This window comes from Octopus bimaculoides, chromosome 11 (genome assembly GCF_046866305.1).
Source record: "Octopus bimaculoides isolate indiv1 chromosome 11, ASM4686630v1, whole genome shotgun sequence".
Taxonomy (NCBI): domain Eukaryota; kingdom Metazoa; phylum Mollusca; class Cephalopoda; order Octopoda; family Octopodidae; genus Octopus; species Octopus bimaculoides.
Window position 1 is genome coordinate 17,116,142 of NC_142938.1, and position 20,863 is coordinate 17,137,004.

General features: G+C 37.5%; 1 protein-coding gene across 8 annotated transcripts in view; it reads right to left on the bottom strand.

The window, feature by feature from the left end:
* Window positions 1–20,863, bottom strand: part of LOC106880927 (carbonic anhydrase 6) — a 58,927-nt gene that overhangs the window by 8,335 nt on the left and 29,729 nt on the right. For 3 of the 8 annotated variants that reach the window (XM_089359544.1, XM_089359540.1, XM_089359541.1), the window contains 5 exons: window positions 8,505–9,033; window positions 6,410–6,490; window positions 5,542–5,559; window positions 4,429–4,593; window positions 2,191–2,336 (listed from right to left, as the gene is read on the bottom strand). In XM_089359544.1, the coding sequence (XP_089215670.1) occupies window positions 2,191–2,336; window positions 4,429–4,593; window positions 5,542–5,559; window positions 6,410–6,490; window positions 8,505–8,583 (489 nt within the window). In that variant the 5' untranslated portion in view covers window positions 8,584–9,033. Of the gene's footprint in view, window positions 1–2,190; window positions 2,337–4,428; window positions 4,594–5,541; window positions 5,560–6,409; window positions 6,491–8,504; window positions 9,034–12,243; window positions 12,833–15,398; window positions 15,546–20,863 lie in introns of those variants that run through there. The other 5 variants (XM_089359543.1, XM_089359547.1, XM_089359545.1 and 2 more) reach the window with 5 other exon arrangements.

Below are 20,863 nucleotides of genomic sequence, written 5' to 3' on the forward strand. Positions count from 1 at the left end.
CTGAAAGAAGCCCGTCGCATATATATGTGTGCGTGCGCGTGTGTGTATCTATTATCTTTTATCCCTTACCTGTTTCAGTCATGAGACTGCGGCCATACTGGGGCACCCCTTGAATTTTTAGTCGAATGAATCCAACCCAGTACTTGTTTTTTAAACCTGGTACTTATTCTATCGGTCTCTTTTACCGAACCACTAAGTTACGGGGACGTAAACACACCAGCACCGGCTGTCAAATGGTGATGCGGGTACAAACACACACACATATATATATATACATACATATATACACTAGCCCAAGGTGCCACTCAGTGGGACTGAGCCCGGAACCCTATGGTTGGGAAGCAAACTTCTTACCACACAGCCACTCTTGATAATACTTACATACATACATACATACATACATACACACATACATACATATCCTTTTATTCTTTTATTCATTTACATATTTCAGTCATGTGACTGTGGCCCTGCTGGAACAAATCGACCCCAGGACTTATTCTTTGTAAGCCTACTACTTATTCTATCGGTTTCTTTTGCCGAACCGCTAATTTACGGGGACGTAAACACACCAACATCGGTTGTCAAGCAATAGTGGGGGAGAAACACAGATATACAAATACACACACACACACAAATACTCACACACACACACACACACACACACACACGCACATACATATATCTATATATACGACGGGCTTCTTTCAGTTTCCGTCTACCAAATCCACTCACAACATTTAAATATTTTGGTCGTGTACTACGGACATATCTTTTATCTTTTACTTGTTTCATTATTAGACTGCGGACATGCTGGGGCACAACATCGGAGAATGCATTTATGTATGAATATGTGTATGTATGTATGTCTGTATCTGTATCTGTGTGTGTGTGTGTGTGTGTGTGTGTGTGTGTGTGTGTGTGTGTGTGTGTGTGTGTGTGTGTGTGTCTTTGTGCCTGTGTTTGTCCCCTATCACAGCTTGACAACCTGTGCAGGTGTGTTTACGTCACTGTAACTTTGCTGATCGGCATCAGAGACCGATAGAATAATTACCAGGCTTAAAATAATAAATACTGGGCTCGACTGCTTCGACTAAAAATTCTCCGATGTGGTGCCCCAGCATGACCGCAGCCTAATGACTGAAATAAGTAAAAGATAAAAAATAAAAGATGTTATGTCCGTAGTACACGACCAAAATATTTAAATGTTATTGGATCAGCTGATTTAGTAGTAAAAATTTAACAACGTAGTTACAGCGCACTGTTGCAAAAAAGCTGAGCATCCAAAGTACAGCCAAAGTACAGCCAAAGTACCACCACGCGTCACTCGCAATCGAGTGCGGCTGGGTAGCGTTACAGCCATGCTTTCACTAATTGTTCAAGCTGCCTATTTAGCCGCAAACAAAGACAATGTCTCGGCGCCCCTAACTCTTGATCCAGCTGAACAGCAAAGAAAGATCGAAATCACGTGAGCTGGTGGTCTCGGTGCTGAATGTGGCGGGGATTTATATCACCACTAGCGATATAAAACAAGGGTGCATTCTGCATCAAAAGCCATTATGAGAGTTTCTCTCATAGTATCTACTGCAGTATGTTGTTGTTGTTGTTGTTGGCACTCCGTCGCTTACGACGTCGAGGGTTCCAGTTGATCCGATCAACGGAACAGCCTGCTCGTGAAATTAACGTGCAAGTGGCTGAGCACTCCACAGACACGTGTACCCTTAACGTAGTTCTCGGGGATATTCAGCGTGACACAGTGTGACAAGGCTGACCCTTTGAATTACAGGCGCAACAAAAACAGGAAGTAAGAGTGAGAGAAAGTTGTGGTGAAAGAGTACAGCAGGGTTTGCCACCATCCATTGCCGGAGCCTCGTGGAGCTTTTAGGTGTTTTCGCTCAATAAACACTCACAACGCCCGGTCGGGGAATCGAAACCACGATCCTATGACCGCGAGTCCGCTGCCCTAACCACTGGGCTATTGCGCCTCCACACTGCAGTATACTTTGTTCTAACAGAACATCTATGTTTAAGTGGGGATAAATATTACCTCTCGGTATTAATACTGCCTCTGTCGCTAATACATGTATGTATATATGTGTGCGTGTGTGTGCGGGTATACGGTCGCGTGTGTGCACTTTACAAACATACAGTTATATACTCACATCACCAACAAATATAAGTTACACCTACCTCCATTGGGTATCGCCGTCCTTCAAGCAAATGTTCTGATCCTATAATATCTACGGATCCCCAGTGGAAAGCCATTTTATGTGCAATATACATTTCGGTCAGTCCTCCACCTTGCAAATGCAAACCTTTCTGCAGTTTCAACGTCACTGCAATAACAATAGGTCGAAAACTTCAGATTTTGATGGATGGATGCGTTTTCATATGTGCTGAGTCATCGTGAATGCAGTGTTGTATGAGGCATGTTGCAATGGCGATGCGATGCAATGATTTTTGGTGGTTGTGTTGAGTATTAGTATGAGGAGCAATAATAGCGGTAGCAACAGCAACAACAACTGAAACAATAACAGCAAAAACAACAACAATAACAATAATAGTAATAATGATGAAGATAATGATGATTTCTTTTATTTCCTACCAGGACAGGACGGCAAGTGAGGGGGACAACACAAAGACGGACATAAAGTGTGGGAACTTACATAGAACGGATACGATTTACGAAATAAATACAAGTATACATTGTACTCAATATTGATTTCAAATTTTGGCATAAGGCCTAAAAGTTCAGGGATGGGATAGGTCGGTTAAATCGACCCCCCCCCCCACTCCCACCTATTACTCAACTGGTACTTATTCTATTGACCCAGGGTGGATGAAAGGCAAAGTCAGACCTCGGCGGAATTTGAACTCAGAACGTAAAGACGGGCGAAATGCCGCTAAGTATTTTGCCCAGTATGCTAACGATTCTGCCAGCTCGCTACCCTTACATTGAATACAATATCAACAAAACAATAGGAAAAAAGAATGATAGTGATGCGATCCTCCAAGGACAGAGAACATCTATGGACAATCTAAGAACACTACTAAGCAATATCTATCCATGTACGAACTAAAGCCCGTTACCGTTTTCGGCCCATCACTTTCTCCAAACAGTCACGCGAAGTACTGCTGGAATGTCACACACATCTGCTCGGAACCGAGTAGCACTCGCCGGTCCCGATCCATCAAAGACCCGATCGTAGTTTTGTTGCCAAGTCGCATCTCCACCATTCGGGCCCATAGGACGGTTTTAATTCCTTCATGTTAGAACGCACGAGTTTTAGCTCCGACAACGCAACGCAACCTTCGTGTTTCGCCTCAAAGAAATAGTCAAGGGCTGTTCTCGTCGCTAGCACATCGGTTGCAATGTCTTTACTAATCATTTCTCCAAGTTTGCCAACTAGCTCTCCTTCTAATCGATTTCTTTCTATTGCAGACTCTTTGCTAAACGCTATTGATTCTACTCTAATCGTCCTCTTCATGGCGACAAACCGGTTGTTGACGATTGTGTCTCCCCCCCCCCCCCCCACCGTCAACTGCCGCTTAGCTAATTCGCTAATCCGGTCTCTGTAGTCCTTGCGTGCCGGAAAGGATGTGTTCAACTTCCAGTTGCCGAGTACCTGTCAACGGAGCCTATCTAAATCGACTGTGCAGATTACAAGTTGTGGACAATCTATGCTGTCATTATCTGTTGCCCTACCAAATACTAGATCTAGATACGATGTGAATGATCTATTGTGGTTGCTCGCCGCCTTTGATAATAATAATTACAATACCAGCAAAGACAACGACAACAACAACAACAACAACAACAATCCTTTCTACAGGAGGCACAAGGCCTCAAATTTGGGGACAAGATTAAGTCGATTACATCGACACCAGTGCGTAACTGGTACTTATTTAATCGACTTCGAAAAGATGAAAAACAAAGTCGACCTCGGCGGAATTTGAACTCAGAACGTAGTAGCAGACGAAATACTGCTGAGCATTAACGTCCAGCACGCTAACGATTCTGCCATCTCGCCGCGTAATAATAATGATAATAATGTCAACAGAACGACCGCAACAGCAACAAATACAACAAAATGAATAGTCAAAGGACCATAATGGTCTGTCTTTGCGCATACACACGTCTCTATTCCAGTGTTTGCGTGCGTGCGTGTGTGTGTGTGTGTGTGAGTGTGTGTGTACGACCACTTTGGAAATAGCAGCCAAATCTGCCTCAAATAGGACACATTGTATAATATAGTAGGTTCTAGGTATACTAGAGGTCACAAATTAATTTTCTGTACTCGAAAATTTACTCGAACAGGGCTGATCCGGAGCCATTGCTTCCAACAACAACAACAACAACAACAACAAAAACAACAACGACCATAACGTCGTCCATGACGACGATGGCGACAACGACTAAATTATCACCTGTGTGTCCCGTGTTAGTCATTGTTAAATTAGACGCTGTGTTCGAGTATCCCGAGAAAACCAGTTCACGGTGTTTCACGTATCTGGTGTCTTTAAGATAAATACTTATTGGCGACTGTCTTCTGCCACCGCACGAAGGATATTCGTTTTCCCAGTCTTTGTTGTCTGCAAAGGAGAAAAAAAGGATCTTTATGATTTGACGGCCAACGCTTGTTTTCTTAACGAAACCCTAAAGATCCGAAAAAAACAAAAAAAAAACAAACGTAAAGCACATGTAATACACGCACGCACGCACGCACGCACACACACACACACACACACACACACACGTACACACGTACACACACAGATACAGACGTACATACACATATTCATACATAAATGCATTCTCCGATGTGGCGCCCCAGCATGTCCGCAGTCTAATAATGAAAAAAGTAAAAGATAAAAGATATGTCCGTAGTACACAACCAAAATATTTAAATGTTGTGAGTGGATTTGGTAATGTAATTGTCATGCTTTTAGAGAAAATGACATTCACACCTAGTTGTCAAAGTCCCACCCAGATACAGACTTGTTGGACATCGTTTCTCTTTTCCCTTTCTAACGCCAATAGAACAGTTTCCGTTCATCCCAAAATGCAAGGATAGGGAAAACTGAGTGAAGGTTCTCGTGTCGGATTGAGAAGGGGCGGACCTTAATCTCATCACGAGACTTTATCATCTGGTTGATAACTAATGAAGAATTAGGAACCTTCTGTGTCTGTCTCCTGTCCGGTTGTAAACTTCGTATGCGTTAATACGTTTTATACCTGCCATTTGTTTATTTACAATACAACTTTTCATTTTTATTCAGAACCCGACATTCTCGTAATTTTTTTCGTATCCGTAATACGATCTTTTTGCATTCACTGGTCTATAGAATTTCATACCACATAACTGTATCGAACTCACCAATCTCGGAGACTTGGCAAGGGCCGTGTGCTGCCAGAGGCCTCTACTAATCAATAAGACACTTACGCACACGCATATACACGCACACACATACATGCACAGAAGGGGTTAGGCATCCACCAAGTAATCACTAGGAACAGCAGGAATAAAGCATTCCACTTACCTACGTGATAGCTCCACCCTGCAAAAATTAAAAGCAAATTTTAACTTGGAAAGATGTGACAGCCATTTGCATCTACAGCACGGTAAAACTAGTAACTAAATAACTAAAATAATTTCCATTCACCTTGCAATTATACACACACACACACACACACACACACACACACACACACACACACACACACACACACACACACACACACACACGCACGCACACACACACACACACACACGCACACACACACGCGCGCACAGACACACGGGCGTACTTCGCACCCATAACTTTAATGTTCTTTAAACATAGAAAACGCAACTTTATAAGTATGTGTATATACATATACATGCACATACATACACACATACATGCATACATACATGTACACACACACACACACACACACACACACAAGAAAAAGTATAAATAATGGTCTTTTTTTTTTACTTGTTTCAGTCATTTGACTGCGGCCATGCTGGAGCACCGCCTTTAGTCGAGCAAATCGACCCCGGGACTTACTCTTTGTAAGCCTAGTACTTATTCTATCGCTCTCTTTTGCCGAACCGCTAAGTGACGTGGACATAAACACACCAGCATTGGTTGTCAAGCAATGCTAAGGGGACAAACACAGACACACAAACACGCACATATATATATATATATATACATATATATACGACGGGCTTCTTTCAGTTTCCGTCTACCAAATCCACTAACAAGGCTTTGGTCAACCTGAAGCTATAGTAGAAGACACTTGCCCAAGATGCCACGCAGTGGGACTGAACCCGGAACCATGTGGTTGGTAAGCAAGCTACTTACCACACAGCCACTCCTGCATTATATATTTCTCTTTATGATAATGAATTTGACTTACAGTTGAGTCTAGTTGACATGAAAGGATCTCTAAGTTCTTTACTCCTCTGTATCGCTGAATGGTTGAGAAAATATGGAAAACCTAGAAAATTAATGTTACTTTGGTTAGAGTTATTTCTGGAACATTGAAAGAATGGTACAGGCATGAAGTGGGGGGGGGAGTGAAGAGAAGCAATAAGAACAAGCATAAGGTAAATGGAAGAGAGATTATGAGGAAAGAGGGAATGAAGTGATGATTTGGAAAAGAAAAGAAGATAAGAAGCAATAGAAAAGACAGGATGCGAGACATTATTCGATAGGAAAATGGGAAGGGGCTGACCCAAACTGAGGAATATATATATATATATATATATATATATATATACAATTGCAGCGTGGAAGGTGTTTATAAGCCATTTAAAATAGCACACAAAAGCCGTCAGATTCACTTCAACATTTAAATTTAATTTGTCAAAATATTTTCGTCGCTTTGAGACCGCGACCTGTTCACTGACAAAATTGTGCTGAATCTGCATATATATATAGGATGTTTTCCTTTTCATGGGCAACTCGATTAATTAATTATAATAAAAATAATAATGATAATAATAATAATAATAATAATAATAATAATAATAATAATAATAATAATAATAATGATAATAATAATAATAATAATAATAATAAGACACGTCATGGATTGGTTGAAATTACCGAAATACGGACAACTTTAACACGAAATAACTTCGAAAATAGAAATTTTTCTCAACAACGCTAAGAGCAAAAGATGTTCTATATGATACATTCTACCAGTATATGGAGTTTGAAAGTGTTTAGTTAAAGAAATTTAATTAATCGAGCTGCCCATGAAAAGGAAAAGATCCTATATCCATGTCCCGCACATATGGTTGTGATGCATGTCCCTGGTGTACCCCTATCAGATGGGTATATATATATATATATATATATATATATATATATATATATAAATACGTACAGAGAAAATTATATCTTTATTATAGATATCACTGTGCAAAACCGACAATGAAAGCAATAGTATTGCGAGAAAGACAAACATGAAATACTATATCACACTATCAGCAGAACCCTCAAAAGCTTGTATATTCAACACACGCACACCTTCTGAAATATCTGAGCAAGGTATAAACGTCCCTGTCTAAATGTATATAAAGCTCAAAAACAAAAAACAAAAATCAACTGCAAACATAAATATGAAAAAAAATAGACTGTAGATCATGCACAAATGGACCGAGAATTTGTCTTCAGTGCATCATTAAAAATACGATAAAACAAAACACATACGCACTCAAGAAGAGACATGAGATCAATCACACTGCAGACGTCCCAATGAAGTTAACCTCCAATAATGGCCTGAAATCCAAACAATAAAAAATAGGCAATCCACACACACACAAACACACACAGCCCCTCTCACACACTCATACACACACACACACACACACACACACACACACACACACACACACGATGGGCTTCTTTCAGTTTCCGCCTACCAAATCCACTCACTAAGTTTTGGTCGGCCCGAGGCTACAGTAGAAGACACTTGCACAAGGTGCCACGCAGTGGGACTGAACCCAGAACCACGTGGTTGAGAAGCAAACATCTTACAATACAGCCACGCTTGCGCCCTATATATATATATATATATATATACGGGTCCGTTCGTGCTATATATATATATATATATATATATATATATATATATATATATATATATATATATATATATGGGAGAATGTACGAAAAAAAAAACAACAACAGACGAGGACAGGTGGTATAAACAACAAAAGGATGTATTAGTATGACGCTCAGGAATACGGAAAGTCTTTAACGTTTCGAGCTACGCTCTTCAACAGAAAGAATACGGAGAAAACAAGGAGAAAACACGGAGAAAAAAAATGAATAGTCACTGGTCAACGATATACACACACACACTCACACACACACACACACACACACACACACACACACACACACACACACACACACACACACACACACACATATATATATTCATAGACACACACACACCACATGCACACGCATATAGAAAAATAATTCACCAACAAAACTACCTGAGACAAGAGATATAAGGAGCATTCCGGAAAAGGTTGCCATTAGGTGCACCATCTTAAATGTTTTCTTCCCCACCATGTCTTGTACACTCTCTGAGAAATGTTGTCTGCTGTATTCTTTGAGTTCTTTTATTATTCTCTTTCTTGGTTCTGTTTCTCTTTTTTACTTTCCTTTCTTCTCCAGTTTATATATTTTATGGTTACTTGTTTTCCAAATTCTTTTTCTTCCTTTTTATCCACTCGCTTGTCTTTTTGTGTATGTCTTTCTATGAGTATATGAATATCTTTCTTTATATTTTCTTTATATTTTTGCTTATTTTGTATTGTGTTTTAGGAGGTTTTTCTTTCCTGCTGCATTAAATGTTTTCATACCGCTTTTCTTCATTCTCAAAAATGTCGCTCCAGGAAAAGCCAAATTCCAAGTTTCTAAAAAATTAACGAAGAATCCAATGGATTCTTTTTCTGTCACCCAGACGCAAATTACAACTGCTTTCTTTTCACTAAGACCTCAAGATTATGGTAGCACCCACTGAAAACAGAAGGGAAAATATTAAAATAGGAAGTAATTTTATTCATCCCACAAACATTAAGTGTCGAAGTATTTCTTTATATATCATCCTTTACTCCAATACATATCAGGCACACACATACAATGGAGTAGAAGAAAAGTGACGAGGCCGTAGATCTCTGATGATAAAGTTTGCTTTTTTTATAATAGGGTTGCCCAAACTACAGCCTGCGGGTCACATCTGGCTCACAGTATCTTGTGAACCCGCATTTCTCTTTCGCAGATGCCAAGACCTGTAATGCATATATCGTATACATTAGCATATTGTATTTGCTGCCGTATAAGATACACACTCGCTTATGCTGCACCATTATTTTACAAGTAAATATATAACATGTATTCTTTTACTCTTTCACTTATTTCAGCCGTTTGACTGCGGCCATGCTAGAGCACTGCCGTGGAGTGTTTTTGTCGAACAATTCAACCCCAGGACATATTTTTAAACGGAGTACTTATTCTATCAGACTATAAAGTCGAATCGCTAAGTTACGGGGACGTAAACACACCAACACTGGTTGCCAAGCGATGATGGGGGGGACAAACACATACAAACACACACACACACACACACACACACACACACACACACACACGCGCACACATATACGAAGGACTTCTTTCAGTTTCCGTCTACTAAATCAAATCTCAAGGCTTTGGTCGGCCCAACGCTATGGCAGAAGGTACTTGCCCAAGGTGCCGCGCAGTGGGACTGAACCTGGAACTATGTGGTTGGGCAGCAAGCTTCTTACCACGACTAACAATTCAAAAGTAAACTGTATGAACACATCATCTATAATTATATCTAGGGAGTAAATAATTGTAATTATTAAGAAATAATATAATGGTAAAAAAGACAATAGAAAATAGGTATATATATATATATATATATATATATATATATATATATATATATATATATATATAAAGATAAAAGGTTTAGAAAGGTATATTCCGAAAAAAGGAAAACCGTTGGAAAACAGTTTATAGCAGAGACTTCAGCAAATAAGACCTGAAGAAGGAATTCTAATTCCGAAATATCATCGGACTATAGATAACCAAGTTACAACAGGTATATAGACCATTTTTTGTTCTATAGTGCATTGTTATACCTTTCTAAACCTTTTATTCTTTACAAACAATACACGATGCCTCAAGCGAACTACAATACTCTCTTATATATATATATATATATATATATATATATATATATACATATATATATATATATATATATATATATAGAGAGAGAGAGAGAGAGAGAGAGAGAGAGACAGAGACAGAGACAGAGACAGAGAGAGAGATAGAGAAACAATTATCTTGTCAAAATGAATTCTATTTGTTACATTTTGCAATAATTCAGTGAATAGGAATATGATTTACAAAAGAAAAACAACAACAAAAGGAAAAAAAGAAGAAAACATCAATGCGACACCAAGCGCCTCTATTGGTCGCACACCGCAAGGTCCAACGGAACCTACTGAAGCAGGCCAACACACTCGCATCATTGTCACAGGCGATGGCGAGGCTAAGGCATTGAAACACCCAAGCACTCTCACGGGTATCACCTGCCACCTCAGTAAGGTGAGCCGCCAACGATGACAAGAACTTCACCGTTAGCGACGCACCCACTTCAGACGTTTCAAGCGCCACAGGCTGGAAGAAATAGTTCACTGACAGGTCCTGATACTTAGGGATTCTGTTCCGTTCAGCTACGGAAGCGGTGACCCTCCCATTTACCGTAGCTTCCATGGGAGGGAACAAAGAAGTCACAGATTGTGGCGTCCCAGATGAAGCACCTACCTCTTTACCCAGAGATAAAGGGTTAAGACCATCTGGTCTGTTTCCATCACCTCTGGATAATCCTGTCGGCTTTCTGCTAGTGCAAAATTCTCGGGAGAATTTTTGCGATGGCTGAAACGAAAGACCTACCGTGAGATTCTGTTTTCTGCTTGGGAAAACGGCGGCCGAAACAGTTGACATGCTTCAAACAGTTTACAAGGCCGCTGCCATAAGCAAAAAGACAAGTTTACAAGTAGTTTTCACGCTTTAGAAATGATCACTTGTCGCTTGAGGACCAACTTCGTTCAGGGTGACCGTAGACCTCCTGAACGAATAAAAACATCATAAAAATTCATGAAATGATTTTGGAGGACCACCGCCGGACAATTGACGAGCCTGTTGATATGATTGGTTTGTCCTGAAGCTCTTCCTAATTTTTAGCGAATGAAAAGAGTTGCAGCAAAATTTTTGTCTCGCTTGCTCATGGAAGATCAAAAGCAGTTACAACTGAATGCGTGTCGCGAACTGAAAGAACAGTTGGAAGTTGATCCGGACCTTTTTTCGAAGGTCATCACTGGTGACGAAAGCTATTACTACGGAATTTGCAGATGTGGAAGAGGTGAAGAAAAAAGCGACAGAGGCGAAAAAAAGCATCATGTCACAAGAGTTCCAGCACTGCTTCCGACAGTGGATAATGTGTCTGGACCAATGCATTGCTTCAGATGGAGAATATTTGAAAGCGATGAAAGTGTCAACATGTAAAACTAAGTGAATAAAATAATATTGCAAAATTCCTGTTTCTCATCGGTACTCCCTCGTGTGAAGAGACACACAACTACACAAAGGACCACCACTCCTGTTACCATATATATATATAAATGTGAGAAAAGGTTGAGTTCTATTTAATCCTTTACTGAGGAGGGTTCCAAAGTTAGATTTCTAATAAAGATTCTTCATATTAAATTGGTAGCTTACTATTGTAAGTATTTTTCGAATATGAAAATGTTACAAGTATAAGCTGTCCCAAAGTTCTTATCTCGACGTAGAAGTAACAAAGCGAATGTCATTTATCTCCCCTTTGATCTCTGACATCATTTGACAAACGCCAATCAAGATGGCGTGAATCAACCAAGCCTTACCTGCTAGAAATAGCAACCCAAATGCTTTTAAATCAGATCCTAACGCTGGATGTTCAAGAGCCAAATAAAGGGCACATTTTCAATCCCCGCAATCATCCTGATTCCAAAAAGGCATATGTCTATGAAGAGGAAATGTAGATTGAAATACAGGGGTCCCAGACAGATGAAATTTCGCTTTTCTTATAATAGATACTCTTTTTTTTTTTTTTATTAGAAAATGACATTTATTCCATAGAGTGATATTTAAACTTACCTAATAATAACGTCTTCTCACATTGGCTTTCAGCCTCAAATGTTTGTAGCAAATTGCTGAGAGAGTTTTTAATGCATATAAGTAAAATATTATTTAGTACAATCATCTAAATCAACGTTGTTGTTATAAAACCAATACTTGTTTTATCGACAAATGAGAAATAAAAGGTAAAATCCACACAAGCGAGAATTGGGCTTTAGATAAAAGACAAAATATAAGTTAAAATGGTCGATCCTAATTTCAAGCAAAATTATATAGAAGGAATTTCTCTTTACATCTGTCTAATAGCATATTGTTGTGAGATCTTGAATAAATATAAAGCATAGTAAAACTTACACTTCAATATATTTTATATTATATTATAATATCATACATAATATATATATATATATTATTATGAATGATATAGTCAATATAATATTGTCATTATTAACTATCTACGGGTCGAGGTTCTATTATTGTCCAACAGAATTGTTACTCCTAATGGTATCACTCAGCATTGAAAACAAATAAATCCACGCACAAATCTACATCTATCATGCAAGAAGCCAATTTATTTAAAAACAAATATATGCATATATATTTGAAATAGCTGCGTTCTGCATTCCGTCACTATCCGTGACAACAGATTATGACGTCATTATCTAGCTTTGTTTTTTGAGTAAAAGAGAAGTAGCTGAAAAATTCATTTAAAGGAACGATTTAATGATAATCTACTTAACTCAGATGTTTACTCAAATCCATAATCAAGTTGTCTTATTTTTCTGACCTTCAGTTACATAGTTCTTTCTAAACCGTTTTCTCTACCGACAATCTTGCTGAAATGAAATGGCTTCGTGAGGATGTTATTGGCTTGTCAACTCATGGATTGTATTGATTGTTTAGTTACGTTTATTGTCAAAACCCTTAATTCTCATTTACCATCGTTCTCCTACTTAACACATTTTCTGGCAATAAATTAGTTTTGCGTCACAGAAGAAAATTAGACTAGTTGGCGATTTAACTATATTTTAACTAACTTCAATGGACACAAAAACTTGGACCTATAAAGAAAGAATTTTAACAATGATAATGACCTGGAATAATCTTGCCTAATTAAATCAAAAATGAAGTAAAGAAGCATTGCTAGCAAAAATTCAAATTCACATTGTATTTTGGTTGAATAATGTGTGTGTGTGTGTGTGTGTGTGTGTGTGTGTGTGTGTGTGTGTGTGTGTGTGTGTGTGTGTGTGTGTGTGTGTGTGTGTGTGTGTGTGTGTGTGTTTGCCTCATTGTGAAGTGAAAAACGATACAATCGACTAGGACTTGCATTGTATATCCCTATGTCGTCAGCTACACAAACTCACGTGTGCACATATCCTTTGGAATTATCGTTTTGAGTTATCTCTCAACACGTCAATCGCCACTTCGCATATTCGTACCTTGCATGAACGATAAAATAAAAATCATATAAAGTGTTCGAGTTGATATAATCAACTAAAGTTCTTTGACACTGGTGCTACTGTAAAACAATAAATAAATAAAGAGGATACTTAAATATATAAGCTCACAAAATGTTTTTTCCCCAAACTAAGAAACAATTCACACACTTGAACATGTTCGTAACCTGAATATAGCTATATCTGCAGATAGAATGTTCACAAACAACTAACAGTTAATGTACTGAGAACTATACCAGGAAGACGTCACGAAATCTTGAGACTCGTCTACGACTCCTGAAATTTCTTGGTTTGAATATTTGAGCCTCCTGCTCATAGTTTTAGTATCAGGTTCTACTTGTTAAGAAGACAAACTAAACGGAGCATGACAGCTGGACACTACATTTAAAACAGCTGAAGTTATTTGTATGTGAAATGGGTTTTTAAAAAAAATGATCTTCTATGTGACAAAGAATGCATCAAATAAATGTTGCTGATTAGCAAGAAATTTGTGCATTCAGATACTGGGTTAACATGCCCGGATTGCCATAAATTTAGGATAGTGTCAAATTCGAAGTTAAGTTCGTGATAACTTGAAAAAGTTACGTGGCTGTTGTATACGACAGTACTGTTGAGTATTAATGTGTGTGTGTGTGTGTGTGTGTGTGTGTGTGTCTTCGTGTGTGTCTTCGAGTGTGTACGCGTGTGTGTATGTGTGTGTGAACGCGCGTGTGTGAGTGCGAATGTGTGTGTGTGTATGTATATGTGTGACAGACTGTATGATTATATTTCTCTGTGCGATTATAAGAATAAGCATGATGTAGTGCAACATGTATAAAATGGTGTTGGTGAGAGAAACAGAGTAAGATTTACACTACATTCATTGCACACGAGCGCGCGCACATATGACACACACACACACACACACACACACGCACAGTCACACAAAACACTCACACACACATACATATATATATATAATATGTATATGTATGTGTGTATATATATTATACACATATATGCATGTTATATACATACGCACAAATGCACACACATATACACATACATTCATACATACATACATACATACATACATACATACATACATACATACATACATACATATCTAGTTATTTACATACAGACTGTCCTCATTTAACGACCTACCTATTTAACGACCACTCGGAGTTACGACCAACTTTACGAGCCGTTATAACATATTTTACAAAATAAAACTTGAGGCAATGGATCCAAATTTTGAGCGAGTTTCCAAGGTGGAAAGGCAGACAACTGAACTTTTCCGATGTTATCGAGAAAGTTATGACGAAAAAAAAAGAAGATAACACAGCAAACAACACTGACGGGATTTTTCATGCATTTTGATGTCAAGAATGAGTTACTTTTGTAATCTTTATCCAAAGTAAAACAAAGTTATTATGTTTGAATTTCCTTTAAACCTTTTCACCTTTTCTATATAATCCTGAGAAAAGTTTATTAGGCATCTTATGTACTGGGTCTGGAATCACAAACATACTTACGTTGTCTGAGCTACAATAATACAGTATCCATATCCTAACTTTTACGGTTTTCCTTGTGATAATCTTATTGCTACTTATTCATTTTTCAACAATTTACGTTAGTGATTCTTGGCCCTGTACTGCATATACTTTATACAATACGGTATTCTGTTTTTATATGTACGTACAGTACACTATACCTATAAAAAAAAATACGTACCCTATGAATATTCGTTTATCGACGAATTTGCTTAACGACGGGGTTGTTGGAACGTAACTCGGTCGTTAAATGAGGACAGTCTGTACTATACACATAAAGACATACATACACACACGCGCGCTCAAACGCACACACAACTTTGGTGAAACAAGAGAAATAGAACTCAATGCATAAGGGTATGTGTATTTGTATTTGTGTGTTTATATGTGTGTATATATGAGTGTGAATGTATGTGTGTGTGTGAGTGTATGTGCGAGTGTGTGTGTATATGAGTATGTTTGTGCATCTGTATGTAAAATGATACGTCATAACTAATATTTGCCAATAAACCTGAAAAACAACGAAATAGTTATTGTTACGTAATAGTTTATCTACATACACACATAGGCATGTTTACATACGCATACTAAATTTTACCACGGAATAAATCCATTATTTTAACGTCCACTGCAATCGTAAATTATTTAAAACAGTCCTAAACGGCGGCCATATTTATACAAATTCATCATTGTTTGAAAACAAGAGATCGGTAGTATTACAGCTTTAATTATATTTACATTCTCGTCAGCAACCGTTTACCGTCTTAACAAACTACTGTGAAATTGTATTTAAAACCACTGGTATTAGACACTTCATTAAATCAGTTGAGGTAGTTAAATTCATCTTTTGATGACTGCTAGAACGGATGAAAAGAGAGAGAAAGAGCTAAAGAATTGAGATAATTAGGGAGGGTGAATGTTGTGTAATTGTGCGGTGACAATCCATAAGTGAAAGGAGAGAAAAAAGAGATGTACTTCTTAAGGCAAGCACCCAAGGAAAGTGGTAGAACCGAATTTGGGTTCCGTATTTATATTTTTTCTAACTAAATTACCTCAGGCTGTTGTTTCGCCCGAACGTTATTTAACTCAAGAATGTTAACTTAAACAATAGAACTTAGCTAAGAGTGACAATTGACCCCCATAAATTTCTAAGTGCAAAAGACGAGAACAATAGGGAAGGAACTGGTTGAAAAATCGAAGCTCGGCTTCGAATCTTGGTTAAGAAACTAGGAAGCTATTCGTTATACACACACACACACATATACAATAGCAAAGTTGAAAATACAACTTATATATATATATATATAAATCACTAATTTGACGGTTTGTTTTTGGCAGTCAAGTCGACAAGTTTGAAACCGAATGTATCTGCACTAGCTGCATCGCACTAGACACATGGTTCTCATTAAAAAGTTGTATTCTTTTCCTTTATAGTACAATCATTACTTATTTTTGTATCGGTAGTTCTGATCAATGGTTCATTTAGAGAAAATAAAAATCAATGTAAAAGAAAGTGAAAGTTTACCGAAGTTAATCTGTCAGCATAATATAGAATTAAACTTTAGAATTTTATTCACACTAATGGCAAAACTAAATCCACAATAAGGGATTTGTAAGCAACCGCATATTCAGTCCAAACGTCGCTAACCGGGCAACGAGTCAATGATATAGTGTGTGTGTCAAATCTCCTAGGGGATTTAGCGTTACGGGGATGCCAGGGGTTGTTGTTTTTTTTTTTACACAGGTGGGCGATGGAGCATTTTTTGGTCACTAGGTGGGCGATATTACAATTTGGAGCGAAAAGTTTGTGAAACATCTCAATGTCCATCTAGAGTCTAGATGGACACTCAGATGAATGATGGCTGGGTGCCAAAATGCCTCATTGGTACTGATGTATCTCCCCTTGTCATACTGCACGACTTCGTCATTTTTATTTATCTGTTGATTGCCATTCTGCATAAGAATGTATGTTGCAGCATCTAAACCTTTGTTTATATATTTGCAAACATACTTGATAGAGTTAACAGAGTTGCAGAAATGAACATTCACTCTGGCTACATGTGTTCGTCTTTGCTTCACTGTAGAATACTGATCATCTACATCTTCGGAAACTTTTTTGAAAATTAAAATGGGGATTGAATGAAAAACTGAGTTACATGAATATCTTCACAAGAATGATTGAAATAAATGGCCACTGTGGAACGCCGCACACACATAACAGACACATATACATACAGTATCAAACATCAGATGAAATGGAGGTGTGTGTGTGTGTGTGTGAGAGAGAGAGAGAGAGAGAGAGAGAGAGAGAGCGAGTGAAGGGGTGTGTTATCATGTATATGTACATACATAAATAAATGTGCATACATCTTTTTTGTATGTATGTGTGTGTATGTGTGTGAGAGAGAGAGAGAGAAGGAGAGAGTGATGCCACTTGGACATCACGCTCTCTCTCTCACATACGCGCGCGCGCACACACATATACAAAAAAGATGCATGCATATGCATTTATGTATGTACGTATACATGATAGTGGAGGCACATTGGCCCAGTGGTTAGGGCAGCGGACTCGCGGTCATAGGATCGCGGTTTCGATTCCCAGACCGGGCGTTGTGAGTGTTTATTGAGCAAAAACACCTAAAGCTCCACGAGGCTCCGGCAGGGGATGGTGGTGAACCCTGCTGTACTCATTCACCACAACTTTCTCTCACTCTTAATTCCTGTTTCTGTTGTGCCTGTAATTCAAAGGGTCAGTCTTGTCACACTGTGTCACGCTGAATATCCCCGAGAACTACGTTAAGGGTACACGTGTCTGTGGAGTGCTCAGCCACTTGCACGTTAATTTCACGAGCAGGCTGTTCCGTTGATCAGATCCGCTGGAACCCTCGACGTCGTAAGCGACGGAGTGCTAACAACATACATGATAACACGCTCCTTCACTCACACTCTCTCTCACACACATACACACACACAAACACACACATATATAAACGTATACAAACGTACATGCAAAAACACAGGTGTGCATGTGTGACTGACTACTAACACATAGAACTGAACATGGCGCGCAAAGAGTAAATGAATAAAAAAATTTTACGGAAATTAACGAAGTGTGCAGGTTCAAGCGAAATTTGTGAACTTAGCAAATATTTCTTTCAGTAATTTATTGTAGTTGTTTGCGAATAGCGAATTAAAACTTGAAAACATTAAAATAGAAAGTGAGAGGTTTCGCAAATGAAAACGGAAAATTTTGCCGTTGCTACGTCAATACCGGAAGTTGACGTTGAGAAACCTTTGTAAAGAAGTGGATCATGTATATAAAGCAATATTCTTTATTCTTTTATTCTTTCAGTCATTTGACTGTGGCCATGCTGGAGCACCGCCTTTAATCGAGCAAATCGACTCCAGGACTTATTCTTTGTAAGCCTAGTACTTATTCTATCGGTCGATTTTTGCCGTACCGCTAGTTTCGGGGACGTAAACACACCAGCATCGGTTGTCAAGACGGACACTCAGTTGGACACGATGTTAGAGGGACAAGCACAGACACACAAACATATACACACACACATACATATATATATATATACATAATATAATATTGGATAAAATCTTTATAAGAATTTATCAGGTAGTCAGCGTGAAAAAACCCCATAAGGAAAAAAAACTCATCCATTTTTCCCCATAAATATATAATTTATATCAGGGCATTAACTATATAGTAATGCCTCACGCTTAGAGGGACTAAAAAAAGTCAAAAACTACCAAAAAATAAGCAACATATTTACCGAAAGCGAGGAAATGCGACTTTCAAAAATCAATCTCCTAAAAACATTTAACTCAACGGCAAACCACTGGTTTCTCAATTAATACAGCAAAACAGTGAAGTAAGCTGCATCTCTTGTTCATCAGTACACGTATGGTCGAGACACATAAAAATAAACAAAAATCAACATACCACGGTGTACCCAACAATAGTACGATGACTTCTGTTCATCATTATACATCCGTGAAAGAGGTTTGAATTTATCCGGTTGCATCTCAGTAACACGTGCTTATACAGAATAATATTCAGCACTGAATATATTCTAATTATTTACAATATAATATAGGATAAAATCTTTATAAAAATTTATCAGATAAAGACGATCGTGTTGTTTGTACTCTGCTGTTTTCTTGTGCTTGATTTATTATTATTTTTTTATGAGAGAGTCCGTAGGAATACAATCCCATATGTTGGTATGAAAATGAATAGGAAAATATATTTCGCATCACGGAATTTCGTTTTACGGCCAGCTTTTTAGGAACGAATTACTCCGTAAAACGAGGACTCACTGTAGATATGTGTTTATGTATATGCATATGTTTGTATGCATGCATACGTGTACATGTACACACATGCACGCACGAATAAACATTGAGAACGAAACTATTGTCCCTCTTAGTAATGAATCAAGGGTACAATCGAGGTTATCGTATATCATATGTGATGTAAATCATTCAAAACAGTATCCGCCAAAACCTCATACCTAAAGCGTGAGTGAAATCGGAAATTAGATATATTAGCTATCGTCATTTCGATAATACCACCGAATGGCAGCTCTCTCTCTCTCTCTCTCTCTCTCTCTCTCTCTCTCTCTCTCTCTATCTCTCTCTCTCTCTCTCTCACTCTCTATCTCTCTCTCTCACTCTCTATCTCTCTCTCTCTCTCCCTCTCACTCACTCTCTCTCTCTCTCTCTCTCTCTCTCTCCCTCTTTCTCTCTCTCTCCCTCTTTCTCTCTCTCTCTCTTTCTCTTTCTCTCTCTTTCACTTTCTCTCTCTTTCACTCTCTCTGTCTACATATATATATACATATATATATACATATATATATATACATATATATATACATATATATATACATATATATATATCTCTCTCTCTCTCTCCCTCTCACTCACTCTCTCTCCCTCTCACTCACTCTCTCTCTCTCTCTCCCTCTTTCTCTCTCTCTCCCTCTTTCTCTCTCTCTCTCTTTCTCTTTCTCTCTCTTTCACTTTCTCTCTCTTTCACTCTCTCTGTCTACATATATATATACATATATATATACATATATATATATACATATATATATACATATATATATATACATATATATATATATATACATATATATATATACATATATATATATATATATATATATATATATATATATATATATATATATATACATATACATATATATACATATACATATATATAGGTATGTATATATATGTATATGTATATATATATATGTATATGTATATATATATATGTATATATATATATGTATATATATATATGTATATATATATATATATGTATATATATATATATATATATATATATATATGTATATATATATATATGTATATATATATATATATATATATATATATATATATATATATATATATATATATATATATATATATATATATATATATATATATATATACATATACATATATATAGGTATGTATATATATGTATATGTATATATATATATATGTATATATATATATGTACTGAACACTATTCAATTTTTTTTCTCCGTGTTTTTCTCCTTGTCTCCGTATTCTTTCTGTTGAAGAGCGTAGCTCGAAACGTCAAAGACTTTC